The following is a 14,732-nucleotide window of genomic DNA, read 5'->3' on the forward strand; positions in this document are numbered from 1 at the left end:
AGGGGCATTTGAGCAGAGGCCTGGATGAAGGGGCTGGCCGAGTGGAGGTAGGGGGAAGAGCATCCAAGGCAGAGCAAGCAGCAGACGCGAAGGCCATGAGGTAGAGCATGTGTGGAAGAGTGAGGAGGGCAGAGTGGGTAAGAGGGAGAAAGGAGGAGGCGAGGTCTAAGATTGGGGGCCTGAACCCATGGAGACTAGGGCCTTTCTTAGGTCTTTGGCTTTTACTCCAGGAGAGAAGATGGTGTTGACTCAAGGAGAGCTTGGATTTGTGTTTTAAGAATCATTCTGGGGACTTCCCTGGTGGCGCAGTGGTTAAGAATCCACCTGCCAATGCAGGGGACATGGGTTCGAGCTCTGGTCCGGGAAGATCCCACATGCCGCAGAGCAGCTAAGCCCGTGCGCCACAACTACTGAGCCTGTGCTCTGAAGCCTGCGAGCCACAACTACTGAAGCCCACGCACCACAACGAAGAGTAGGCCGCACTCACCGCAACTAGAGAAAGCCCACGCGCAGCAATGAAGACCCAACGCAGCCAAAAATAAATAATAAATAAAATAAATTAATTAAAAAAAAAAAAGAATCATTCTGGCTGGTGGCTGGAAAAGAGTCTATTGGGGATTAAGACTAAAAGCCAGCAGACCAGCAGGCAGATCCTAAAGTCCTACAGGAGGAAAGACAGCAGTTGTCTGGACCAGGTGTTGGCAGTGGAGGAGATGAGAAGTGGTCAGCTCCTGGACATGCCTCAAGATACAACTGGCAGGACCTGCTGAGGGACTGGACATGGGATGAGGGATAGAAGAGGAAGCATGTCTAATTCCCTGGCCCCAGCAACCCAGAAGATGTGGTGTCAGTTCCTGAGATGAGGAAGAAGGACAAGAACAGATTTGGGCTGAAGAAGAGGGGAGGCATCAAGCATTCTCTTTTAGACACATTCAGTTTGAGATTTTTAGTAGGTACCCAGGTGGACACGTCACCTAGGCAGCTGGATATACGAGTCTGGATCTTAGTGGAAAGGTCAAAGATGGGGCTATAAGTTTGGGAGTCATGAGCCCATAGACGGTCTTTAAAGACATGGGGCTGAATGAGATAGATCATCAGTGAGAGTAGATGGAAAAGACTCCAAGGTCCTTCCTCCACAGCCAGCCCCTGAACTGCTGCCCCAACCTCCTGCCATTCCACCCATATCATTTAAGGCTCATTTCAAGTGGCACCTCCTCCATGAACTTTCTCTGATTCCCCCAATGGACATGTTCTCTCAAGTCTCTAGATCCCACGTTGCTTTATCTCTGGCTCTCTTTTGGCCAGTCTCACACTCTGCTCTCTGTTAGTTACTACTTTCCTCTTTACCAGAGCCTGCCCCCTGGATGGTAGACTCCTGCAGAGCAGGGATGGGTTCAATTCCCTCTGCGTCCCCAGCTGTGCAGGCAGAGCTTAGACCCAGGTGTTTAGTAGGTCCCCCCAGGTGCACTGCACTAGGTAGGGCTTTGCAACTGGGATGACAGAGCATGGACATCCAGCATCAGGTGCAGCAGGAATCTGCCCAGGTAAAGGTACGGAGGCCAAGGCCTTCCTCAGAAAGCCCAAGAGCCATCAGATGGATCTACTCAGCTACTGAGCCTCCAGAGTCTGGACCCCATGAGTCCCATACATATAGTAAAAAAAAACACAGGACCTGGGATCTTTCTTTTTTCTTTCTTTTTTTGGCTGGGATCTTTCTTGATGAGAATGTTACTAAGTTTTCCTGGTCTCACAGGTATAGGGAATCAGAACCATTGAAACCAAGGGTTTCCGAAGCAAAGATTTATTCCATTCCTCAAAGTGTATTCCATTTCAGACTCCAATAATTTTGTTGGTAGCACATTCATTTGTATTCTGGGCCAATTGTGAAGTATTTTACTGATTTATCCCACCCTTCTTATGGTTTCTTCACTATATCATAGCTAACAATATCAAACTTGGAGGTATAAAGTAAACAAAAAGAATATTTCTGCTATTGATCCTTTTCATTAAGCAGACTGGTCCTCTGCCCATATTTCCAAAAAGAAAAGGACTTTCTGCAGAGACAAGTTCTTTTGCATCCCGTAGGCCACAGAAATACAAAAATATCCAGTCCTTACCTGGGAGGCTTGTTGCATTTGCAGAATCTTTGGAGAAAATATTTTCATTATCTTCATTAGTAGTAGGTGCCTAAAAGAGACATTCCTGACTATAAGCCTGTTTCTGCAGACTTCTCCATCATTCAGGACCCAGCTCAGGTGCCACCTCCTCCTTAACCCCCTGCCTGATCCACCCAAGGCATTCCTTTCTCTATCTCATGGACCTCTCCATGTCTGACCTGTCAATCTCAACTTTTGCACTATTATTTGTATCTAACAGCTTGCCTACTCAAGGTGGGCATTTCTTCCCATCTGCCTCTTTACCAGGAGCTTAAGGGCACAGCACCTTCCACAGAGGAGAATCAATAGATACCCTGAAGCAGCAGTTGTATTACGGGTTCGGTCCCAGGGCGTGGATACCACCACTTACTAGGAAAAGCACAGGCTAGAAATTTGGATCCACCACTTACTAGCTATGTAACCTTGGGCCAGTTTCTTAACCCACGTGGGCATCACTTTTCCACCCTTGTAGGCACAACCATCCTGACACCCAAATCCTGGTTATCCTAAGGATGAAATGAGTTAGCAAACGCCAGGCTCAGAGCCTAGCACGGCGTGGCAAGTTCTCAGTGTCAGTTCCCTCCACGCTCCAGCCCCACAGGCGCGGGCTTCACCCTGGAGCTGCTTCCACTGGTGCCTGGACAGTCCTGTATCCAATATAGCCAAGGTGCAGGACCCCAGGCTCCTTCCCTGTGCTGTCCAGCTCCAGGAGTGGCTGAGCCTCCCAGCTTAGCATTTACGGAATTAAGGACCAGGAGAAGAGTTGTAGTTGGATGGGAAATTGGATTACTCAAGGATTTGTTGAGCAGCTTCAGAAGTAATCCTCTTTCCAGAAAATTATGACACCAGGAGTCCATAGGGGAAGAGCTCAGAAAAACTGAATCTGAGTCACAAGCTAAGCTGTTAGTGGTGCCCAGAGGTTCAGAGATGAAACAACAGGCACCAGACACAAAGCAACTCAGTGAGCTAGGCCGGCACCGCTCCACACTTTCCATGGCCCTCATCCCTGGGAGGAGAACTGCTCTTACCCTGCTTTACAGAGGTGTGAAAAGGACAGGCAAGTTGCCCATGGCCATGTTTCTAGTAAGTGGCAGAGCTGGGATTTAAACCAATTTCTGCCTGATGCCAGCCCACAACCCTTAACACTAGGTGCTGCTGCCGTGACCCTTTGACAAGAACGTGAGCTCACCTGCGTGGAGGGGGACAGCTCAGTCTCAGCTGGAGAACTCTTGGATTCTGTGGATAGAAGAGTCATTATTAATGATTCATGGATGCTGAAAGTCCTATCTGATGGAATAAAATTCATCACAATGAATTTTATGCTGGAAACAAACAAATATCCAACCCTAGAGGACTAGCCATATAAATTATGATATAGCCACATATTGTAATAGCCTTTAAAAATATTTTAGAAAACAGCTAAGAATATGCTGTTTTATGAAAAATGCAAGACAAGAAAAAGGCCACAGAGTTTGATCCAGAGCTTCTAAAGAAACACATTTATATCATTTTTCATTATATGTTATATGATATATTGCAATATATATTCACACAGAAAAAAAAAGTTGGAAGGATACACATAACTAGATATAAACACCACTAACATTTTAATTGCCTTTATGCACACTTTTGCAATAAAAAATATTTATTTAAACATCAGATTCTAGGGACTTCCCTGGTGGTCCAGCGGTTAAGACTCCACACTCCCAATGCAGGAGTCCCCGGTTCGATCCCTGGTCAGGGAACTAGATCCCGCATGAAGCAACTAAGACCCGGCACAGGCAAATAAATACATACTTAAAAGAAAAATAAATATAAACAACAGATTCTCACCTGTCTGGGTGGGCTTAATACACTTTGCTCGAGAAGGGAGGTGGACTGGGCACCCTCCCAGGCCCCTCTCCCTCCATGGGAACCACGTTTCTGCAGAAACCCGCAAGGCTGCAGAAGGCCAAGTATCAAAGCGAGAGTGCTGACACAAGGCCAGGCTCAGCGGCAAACGTGGGCCCGAGGGACCAGGCACTGAACCCTGACAGGCAATGTGTGGAATGCTCTGGAGTTTAAAATATTTTTTTTTCAGTTCATCATTTTTCCATCAAGAAATTTAAAATACCACAGAACTGGTTTACACAAAGATGTCGAGCCTCCCTGAGCCAGGAGTAGAAGGGCTAGCAAGGGGTTGGAGGAGAGGGTGACCCTACTTCTGCTCAGGACAGAATTTCCAGAGGGAGTGTGCCTTCCCAGGAGGGGAGAAAAACCACACACTAGCAGCACTGGAAGGGACACAAGAGCATGTTCACCCTCCCCATTGTTCAGAGAGGAAACAGAGGCCCAGAGAGGGAAAGCAACTTGTCCAAGGTCATACATCAAGTTAGCCCCAAATGAACCTAGGATAAATGGGAGGAACACAGTCTCTTATTCCTGTGTGTTCCTCCCAGACCAGCCTAGCAGAGAACAGTTAGACTCATAGCAGGGGGTGATTGAAGGATTAAAGGAGGGTACGGGGATACTAGAATGAAAGCTAAAACCAGGAGACAGGGGCAACGCTACATAGGAAATATGGCTGACCATGGATGGTCATTCAGTGCAGTGGTTCCCAAACCCAGACATGTTCAGCATCATTGGTGGCTTTTTAGGTCCCATCCTTGACCTATAGTCTCAGGATCTCCAGGATGCGATTCAGACATCAGGGTTTTGAAAAGGTTCCCCAAACCCAGAGAGATGTTTCAGGAAGAAAGGGAGACCAGTATACTTTCAACCCTCAGCTCTGACCCCCCAACATGGTATGTGGTCCAGAAAAGGATGTTTAACCTTTGGTGGCTCAGATTTCCAGGGATAAAGTAGGAATTTTATCTCAAGTAACCCAGGAATGTTACCAGAATGGACAAAATTTTTCTAATGCATAGTAAGATTGTCTTACATAACAAGACTTTTTAAAAAGCTCCCTAGGGACTTCACGGGTGGCACAGTGGTTAAGAATCCACCTGCCAATGCAGGAGACATGGGTTCGGTCCCTGGTCTGGGAAGAACCCACATGTCACGGAGCAACTAAGCCCGCAAGCCACAACTACAGAGCTCACATGCTGCAACTACTGAAGCCCGCACACCTAGAGCCCATGCCCCGCAACAAGAGAAGCCACTGCATTGAGAAGCCCACGCGCCACAACGAAGAGTAGCCCCCATTCACCACAACTAGAGAAAGCCTGTACACAGCAACGAAGACCCAACACAGCCAAAAAGAATAAAAATTTAAAAATAAATAAATTTGGGGCTTCCCTGGTGGCGCAGTGGTTGGGAGTCTGCCTGCCGATGCAGGGGACACGGGTTCGTGCCCCGGTCCGGGAAGATCCCACATGCCGCGGAGCGGCTGGGCCCGTGAGCCATGGCCGCTGAGCCTGTGCATCCGGAGGCTGCGCGTCCAGAGCCTGTGCTCCGCAACGGGAGAGGCCACAGCAGTGAGAGGCCCGCGTACCGCAAAAAAAAATAATAAATAAATAAATAAATAAATTTTTAAAAAAAAGCTCCCTAGATGATGATGGGGACCCCTGATTCAGATCATTTGTCCCCTGAGATGGAGCAACTTTTGCATCATTATTACTAATAATCATTTCCATTTTACAGATGAAAAAACTGGGGCTCAGGGTCGGAGGAAATAAGTTAGGTTAATAATATTAACTGCATACTAATAGAATATTACTAGCATTTCTAGCACCGACCTTTGTGGAAGCTTGCCCTACTCCAGTTCCAAGTGATTCTTAGCCTATGTGATGCTGAAGCCTCACAGCAATATACGAGGCAGGTACTATTATCTCAGGTTTACAAAGACATGGAGGCTCAGGAAGGTTATAAAGCATTAGCAACATCTGTGAGCACATTTTTTTTTTTCTGTTTGGACAGAAGTATTTCATATTTCTCCTAAAGTATTTTATATTTCCCAATGCCTCCCTTCAGCTAGCATGTTGGGTGAAAGAGGGGAAGGAACCATCATTCACTGGTCCCCTTGTGCCCCCATGTGCCCCCATGTGCCCCCCATGTGCCAGGAAGTTACAGGGGTAAGGACAGTGGTGGTGGTAACTAGACAAAACAGCAACAATAACAATGCCTAATATTTATTGAGCACTTACTATGTGCCAGGCACCATTCTACCTACCTTACATGAATTAACTCATTTAATCCTCACAACAATACTCTGAAATTGGTACCATTTTTATCCCCACTTTACATATGGAGAGAATGAGACACAGGGAGGTTAAACAGCTTGCCTGAAGTTTTGTAAGAAATAAGTGTTAAGACTTTCTGACTCCAAGAATACTCTTTTTTCCCCTTTATTAAAAAAAAAAATCACCTCTAGATTGAACATTTCTCAAATTCAGGGACTGTATCTTACTCATCTTTGTAAACTCACTTCTTAACACAGGCCTGGCATCTTGCTGAAAAACTGTGTAGTTAGAAAATTTTTAATTATGGAAAAAATCACTTGGAAAAAAAAGACTATTCAGTACATTAACATCAACACTGAGTGTGTCCCTTGTATTAATATTTCCATATTGTAAGGTGTACTTTTATATTCATAACAAAGTGAATGAATGAATGACCATACTCTAATAAGCGAGACTGATAAAGACCACCTGTGAGTTTTTTCCACACAAGTTTTTAAAACAAGAAACTTATTTCTGTTAATTTGAGAATGGATTTGGGTTTAATTGCTTGGGTTTTGGAATAGAGAAATCCAATATAAAAGATGGCAGGGGTCTTCATACAGATGTGTAACCTTGGTCAAGACACTCAACCTCTTTTAGGCCTTGTTTCTTCACTTCTAAGCAAGGGGATAACTTCCTCCTGCACAGATCACCTGGGATCACAGGCTGAAAGGACCTAGCACTCACGAGGCACACAATAATATCTGTTTAAAAACTGACCCAACTCTCAAAATTCAGAGCAGAGAATATAAAACATTTTCTAACACAATAATTTTTTAAAGCTAGATGACCTTGGGTATAGCGATAACATTTTATATTATTTTATTTATTATTTTTTAATAAATTTATTTATTTATTTATATTTTTGGCTGCATTGGGTCTTCGTTGCTGCGTGTGGGCTTTCTCTAGTTGCGGAGAGCAGGAGCTGCTTGTTGTTGCGGTGGCTTCTCTTGCTGCAGAGCATGGGCTCTAGGCACCGGGGGCTTCAGTCGTTGTAGCTCGTGGGCTCTAGAGTGCAGGCTCAGTAGTTGTGGCTCACGGGCTTAGTTGCTCCGCGGCATGTGGGATCTTCCCGGACCAGGGCTTGAACCCGTGTTCCCCTGCATTGACAGGCGGATTCTTAACCACTGTGCCACCAGGGAAGTCCCACTGACACAATCTTTTTAAATTGTATATTATGACCAGTTAAGATATGGGCCACTGGGCTCCAGGGTTGGAGTACATAGAGAGGAAAATAGGAGTGGGCTGAGAATAAGAAGAGGAAAAGGAAAGAAAAAGGAAGCCAGAGAGTGGCAGGGAGATGAGGAAACAAGGGAAGAGGGAGAAACCACAAAGCCAGACATTCCCAGAGAGGGTTTGGGGGCGGGGACACAGGGACCCACAAGCTGAGCAGCCCCTTCCACTCTGAGCTTCACACCTCCCCTCACAACCTGTAAACCACCAACCAGAAAGTTAATCACGGCTCCTCCATTCATGAAAACAAAAAACAAAAACAAAACAAAACAAAAAAACCTCACCAAGGAGCTAACAGTCTCCTGAGGAGAAAGAAGTAATCTCCAGCTGGGCCCCAACACCACCCAGAGTGGTCTGTGGAGAAGTCTATTTGTCTAAGGCCAAAGGAGAAAAAGACAGACAAGGCAGCGTGGATATTTGCATGGTGTAAGGTTGCCAAAGTGTCTTCCTTCTGAGCTTAAGCCCTTGTTTCATCCTCTCTTTTATGAAATAATGGTGATGGTCCATGGCAATAGCAAATTTTTATTCAACCATTTAACTTTATGTCCTTACTTTGCAAAATTAAAAGTTGGTGACCTTATTTGGTCCCCAAAATTCTTTTTGAAATTTTACAGAAATCCCAGGAAGCTCTGAGCTATCAGGGAGGCTGTGGGAGCAACATGCAGGCTTGTGATCTACAAAGATGCCTGTAGCAGTGGCGTGGAGGACACCTGGTGCTCGCACACCAGAGACAGAGATCAGTTTCAGGGGTCGTTATAAGAATTCTGTCGAGGGATTCCCTGGTGGCGCAGTGGTTAAGAATCCGCCTGCCAATGCAAAGGACGCGGGTTCGAGCCCTGGTCCGGGAAGACCCCACATGCCGCAGAGCAACTAAGCCCATGTGCCACATCTACTGAGCCTGCATGCCACAACTACTGAAGCCCGCGCGCCTAGGGTGTGTGCTCTGCAGCAAGAGAAGCCACCTCAATGAAAAGCTCATGCACCGCAACAAAGAGTAGCCCCCGCTCGCCGCAACTAGAGAAAGCCTGCGCACAGCAACGAAGACCCAAAGCAGCCAAAAATAAATAAACTTATTTATTTATTTATTTATTTATTTAAAAAAAAAGAATTCTTTCGAGATGGGACAAGAACCTGAGCCAAGGAAAGGGGGGGGTGTCTAGCCTGATGTCCTGGGGATGTCCTGGCTCAGGGAGCGGGCTGGGTGGTGGTGTTCTTCTCTGGACAAGGAACACAGGGAGGTTTGTGAGGGAGGGTGTGGGCCCAGCTCTGGGCAGAGTGGAGAGAAGAATCCAGAGCTCAAGGGACAGGTGTGGTCTGAGACACATGTGAATTGCTGGCATTTGGTATACACTTACCACGTGCAGGGCTGGGTGCAAACGGCTCTCCATCTCATGTAATCCTCACAACAACCCTGTGAGGAGGGTTTTTTGGTTTTCGGGGTTTTGAGGCGGGCCTATTATTCCCATTTGACAACTAAGCACACCTGGGCTCCGTCAGGCACTTCCGTAATGTCGCACTGTGAAGGGGTAGGGCCAGCATCCAGAGCCCAGTCCGCCTGAGGCCCAGTGAGGACAATGCACAGAGTGGACGTGGAGAGGCCACCCCGTGGAAGGGGCACATGGAGACGCCGTGGCAAACAGCACGAGAGTGGAGGCAGGGGATGCACACTGATGGTTGAACGGGGCACAGTCTCTTCAGAAACATGTCCCCAAGTGCCCTTTAACCTGCACAATTTCTCCCTCGGGGGTGCCAAGGAGAGGAACACAGTGAATGCCCCCAAAGTGGGACCGGAGGGGTTGAGGTGACAGTACGTGGCTTCAGGGACCGGGCCAGGGGGACCCACCTGCCTGGAGAGTCCGCAGCCCTGGCCTCTGGGCGCCCCAAAGGCCTTGCGGATGCAAACCTCTGGCACCTCCTCAACAGTGTGATTCCAAAGAATGGGTCCACGTCACTCGCTACCTGTCACAAGTGGTTCTAATTATTTTCCAGGTGTCAGTGAGCACGGTGTGAGAGGGAGTTAAAGGGAGCAAGAAATAACCCTCTTATGCCTAATGGGCTTTTCCCTGGCACTTTGCCCCAAGCTCGCTGTGCAAAGGGTCCACAGACTTGCTAGATGCCAGTCCGGCCGGTGCTACCGGAAAGGACAAATCTGGGAGAACTCCACTCTGGAAAGAGCGGCTGACCAGCCGCCTGTCAATGTGTAACCTCTTCTTCCTGCCCTGACATCAGGGTGACATCAGCCCTGACATGCAGGGACTCGATGAGTCCCGGCAGCAGGTGCTGTCAGCAGTCACCTGGCCTTGCTGGCTGGAGCAGGGGCCCCAGACTGGGTGACTCTGCACCCCGCGTTCACACAGGGAACCTCGCTGTGGCCACAGACTGTGTGCGGCCAGGCCTTGGCCTCAAGGGGGCAGCACTCACTGAAGTCCAGGCTCCTCAATCCCCTCCCCCAGGCCTCTACCAGCCCCCCTCCACCCCCACTCTCTGCAGGCCTTCCCGCAGGAGTAGCCTGCCTCCACCGGCCCCACTGGGACCTCCCACCCACACATCTGTGCTCCAGCCCCACCAAAAGGCCCTGCCCTTGTTCACAGTCCGTGCCTTTGCACCTGCTGTTCCCACTGCCTATAAGCCCCATTCTCTACCTGGGAAACTCCTACACATCCTCCAGGACATAACTCAAATGTCACCTCCTCCATGAAGCTTTTCCTGCTCTTTCTAAACTGCCCCAAGTATTGTCTGCTCCACAGCCTTATCAAGTACAATGGGATGCTCCCCCAGCCCCACAGCACATTCTATAATCACTGGGAAAGCTTTCGAAAATACCATTCCACATTCCCCTCCACATTCTAATTCAGTGGGTCCAGGATTGTATCCTAGGGCAATTCTAGGATTCCCATAGCCCCATTCTCTTTATACCAAGAACCAATCAACATGGCACTGCAAATTGCTAATCCTTCTACATTTGCAGTACAGGTTATTATTTCTAAAGAATGTTTTCTCACTAAATTCATAAAAATTCCCAAAGGGGACAAGACAGGTCATGTCATCTCCATTTTACAGATGACAAGACTGAGGCTTTGAGAGGTAAACTAACTTTACTAAGGTCATACAACATGATTCCCAGGTGCAATGTAGTTCCCTTGACCTCTGTGTCATAACCCCCACACCTAGGCAGGGGCATCCTATCTGTGTGAGCTTTGAGGGCTAGAGGCAGGTCCTTGGTCCATCGATGCAGTATCTAGTGCACCGACATGTCCCAAACAGTCAAATAACTCTACCGTCAGTAAAACACACCTAACCTCCCTCTCATTTTCCAGAAGTGCTCCCTAATTTCCAGCCTAAGTCCCTCTTGCATCAGAATCAACCAAGTTCCTCTTGCTCTGCCCTCAGTGGAGAGGGGAGAAGCTGGTACCTCTCTTGGACATTCACCACTGGGGTTTTGAAGAAACGCCCCCCCCCCACAAAAAAAAACCACACATGTACAGAACGGGGAGCTCAAACTCTTCAGCTGCTTATGTGAACAGAGGCCAAGAGTTCTGTCTGAGCTTACACAGTCACTGTAGCAAGTCACAGAAGCACAGGACCTGAGGCTGAAAAGTCAGAGACATGTCTCTGCTACACCATCTTCCACTGTCAGGAGAACGTCAACAATTTAAAGAAGAACACCCACAAACGAGACCAGCTTTAAGGGAAGGTGACCAGACAGGTAAGGAATCCACAAGCCATCCCATACAACAGCCTGGGAACAGAAGCCCAAGCAGATAGGAGTCCCCTGGGAATTCCAGAAGAATTCAGAGAGAGCAGACTAGCAGACTTATCAGGGGTTACTCTGGAGACCAAGGCCCACTGAGGTCAGATTTAGATTCACATGAGAAAGAACTTTCTACTTGAATAGACAGTTCTCATAAAAAGATATACAAAGAGCCAGTAAGCACATGAAAAGATGGTCAACATCACTATTTATTATGGAAATGCAAATCAAAACCACAATACCACACCCATAAGGATGGCTATTTGAAAGAAAGGAAGAAAGAGAGGAAGGGAGGGAGGGAGAGAAAGAGAAGGAAGGAAGGAAGGAAGGGAGGGAGGGAGGGAGGAAGGGAGGGAGGAAGGAAAGAGAAGAAAGAAAGAGAAGGAAAGAAAGAAAGAAAGAAAGAAAGAAAGAAAGAAAGAAAGAAAGACAGAAAGAGGGAAGGAGGAAGGAAGGGAGGGAGAGAAAGAAAAAGAAAGAGGAGGAAGAAAGAAAGAAAGAAAGGAAGAAAAAGAGAGAGAGAGAAAGAAAGAAGAAAGAGAGAGGGAGGGAGGAAGGAAAGAAGGAAGAAAATACTAAGTATTGGCTAGGCTATGAAGAAATTGGAACCCTGCACATTGCTGATAGGAATGTAGGAATGTAAAAAGGTGCAGCCACTGTAGAAACCAGTATGGTGGTTGTTCAAAAAATTAAAAATAGCATTACCATATGATGTAGCAACTACACTTCTGGGTATATACTCAAAAGAATTGAAAGCAGAGACCCAAACAGATATTTATACACCCATGTTCATAGCAGCTTTATTCACAATAGTCAAAAAAAGTGGAAGCAACCCAAGTGTCCATTTATGGATGAATAGATAAACAAAATATGGTATATACGTACAATGGAATATTATTCAGCTTTAAAAGGGGAGGAAATTCTGACACAGGTTATAACATGGATGAATCTTGAGGATGTTATCCTAAGTAAAATAAATCAGTCACAAAAAGACAAATACTGTATGATTCCACTTATATGAGGTATTTAGAGTACTTAGAGTAGTCAAACTCATAGAGACAGAGAGTAAAATGGTGGTCACCAGGGGCTGGAGGTAGGGGTGAATGGGAAGTTACTATTTAATGGGTATAGAGTTTCAGTTTTGCAAGACGGAAAGAGCTCTGGAGATGGATGGTGGTGATGATTGCACAACAATGTGAATGAATTTAATGCCACCGAACCATAAGCTTTAAAATGGCTAAAGTGGTAAATTATAAGTTATGTATAATTTACCACAATTTAAAATTTTAAAAAAACAAGAAAGAACTTTCTAACAAAACAGGATTTCCTAAAGCTGTTTGTAACCATCTAAATTAAGTGGTTGGGATAAAAAGAAAACAGGTGTCGGCCTGTATCCAGAACATTTCCTCTGCACAATGTGATAAATGATTTGCTCCCCTTGCAAAGGCTCCTAAGGCCATGTTAATGTTTGGCCTTCAGATAATGAGCGTGTTTTCGCTCAAAGTGTATACAAACCAAAGACAATCATGGACAGGGCAACACAATCTAGCCTGAAGGATGTTCTGATTTATTTAAATGGTCTTTCTAAGTAAGATATAGTAGTTAGGCCTCCCTTCCTGTCCACATCTTAGCAGGAAATGAACTTCTGAGGAGAGGATTCAATAGAAAGTTGCCTCCTGCTCTTGATGGACAGGAGAGGGGGACAGCACAAGAAAAGATCTGAGCCTGCACTTGACATTGCCTACATCCAATTAACAAGACACCCTAAGCCCTAAGCCCACTCCTCTGGCTCTCCCAGGACAGGAAAGACAAGGATCACACACTGCAAAGCCAGGGTAGAGAAAAGGCCATCACATTACAGCATCCATTCTGGGGGAAGAATGCCAGCCTACATATGAAAGTCTCCCTGAAGGGACTTCCCTGGTGGCGCAGCGGTAAAGAATCTGCCTGCCAATGCAGGGGACACAGGTTGGAGCCCTGGTCCGGGAAGATCCCATATGCCACGGAGCAACTAAGCCCGGGCACCACCACTGCTGAGCCTGTTCTCTAGAGCCCGCGAGCCACAACTACTGAGCCCATGCGCTGCAACTATTGAAGCCCACTTGCCTAGAGCCCGTGCTCCACAACAAGAGAAGCCACCACAATGAGAAGCCTGCTCACCACAATGAAGAGTAGCCCCCCTCACCGCAACTAGAGAAAGCCTGCACGCAGCGACAAAGACCCAACGCTGCCAAAAAAAAAAAAAAAAAAAAAAAAATTCTCCCTGAAGCCAGAGGTAGAAGAAAGTGGCAGGGGTAGGGATGGGCCTGGACAATTTATATCATTCTATCTTTTGTTTTTCTTTTCCATACACACTCAATAAATGGGTATTTTATTATTTTTTTAATTGTCTGGTATTTAAGAACAACTAATTTGGTCCAATTATGCTGCTGGACTAAAAAGATCTGACGCTGAAGCAAGCCTGGAAGCTATTCTAAAATAAGAACACTGGGAACAATGGGACGGGCTGCTACAAGGGATAGTAAGCTCTCCATCTCTGGAAGCATTCAAGCAGAGGCTGGGTAACCACTCTCTGGGAGATTCCTGCACTGGGTATAGGTCTATTACATCCTAATTATTCATAGGAAGGAGTCAAAAGATAATGTCTCAAATTATTTTCTCAGAAAAAAAAAAGCCATATTAGTTTGTTATTCAGAGTGAAGGAGGCCACCAGCAGAACTAGAAACAGAAAGTGAGCTGCTTCCTCTAGAAAGCAGGACTGGAAATGGGAAGGGGTGGGGCAAGGGACACATTATTATAAGCCCTTCTTTGCTTCTTTGCCATGAGAATGTATTAATTTGATAAAAATTAAGTTAAAAAAATTCCCATGGGTTAAAAAAAAAACATTAGTCACACAGTTGCTAAACAATACATTTCTCAAAAATATTTAATTACATGGGAATGCTCACAAAAGTTTATATATAAATATACACACATGTAAATATACTTAGAATAGGAAAGACGTATAGTAAAATGTTCTCACTGGTTTTCTCTAGGTGGTATGAATACTGGTGATAATTATTCTTTTTTTTTTTGGAACTTTTCACTGATTGCAGTAATTACAGATGATTATTACTACCTTTAACATATTTTTTTTTTCAAGTAAAAAGCATTAGTTAACTGTGGTAGGTTAAATATAGCTACAAATTCTTTGTGGCTCCTCCCATCAAGTTGTGGAGGAACTTTCCCCCCTTGAGTCTGGGCTGGCCTGCTGGCAGATGACAGACCTCAGGGAGAACCGAGAGCTCCAGCCACCAGCCAGAGTCAACCGTCAGATGTGGCAGTGAGGCCATCTTGGACAGTGCAAACCTGATGCAGCTGCATTCATGATTCAGGCAAAACCAGCACAAGAGC

At 46.2% G+C, this 14,732-nt stretch overlaps 1 protein-coding gene across 2 annotated transcripts in view; it reads right to left on the bottom strand.

Moving 5' to 3' along the window:
• The window catches only part of IL6R (interleukin 6 receptor), an 89,836-nt gene that overhangs the window by 11,877 nt on the left and 63,227 nt on the right, over positions 1-14,732 (bottom strand). For both annotated transcript variants that reach the window (XM_081226272.1, XM_081226271.1), the window contains exons 7-8: positions 3,346-3,392; positions 2,118-2,187 (exon numbers count right to left, since the gene is read on the bottom strand). In XM_081226272.1, coding sequence (XP_081082398.1) covers positions 2,118-2,187; positions 3,346-3,392 — 117 coding nt within the window. The remainder of the gene's footprint in view (positions 1-2,117; positions 2,188-3,345; positions 3,393-14,732) is intronic.

The sequence above is a fragment of the Mesoplodon bidens genome (genome assembly GCF_964165515.1).
Source record: "Mesoplodon bidens genome assembly, chromosome: 2".
NCBI classification, from domain to species: Eukaryota; Metazoa; Chordata; class Mammalia; order Artiodactyla; family Ziphiidae; genus Mesoplodon; species Mesoplodon bidens.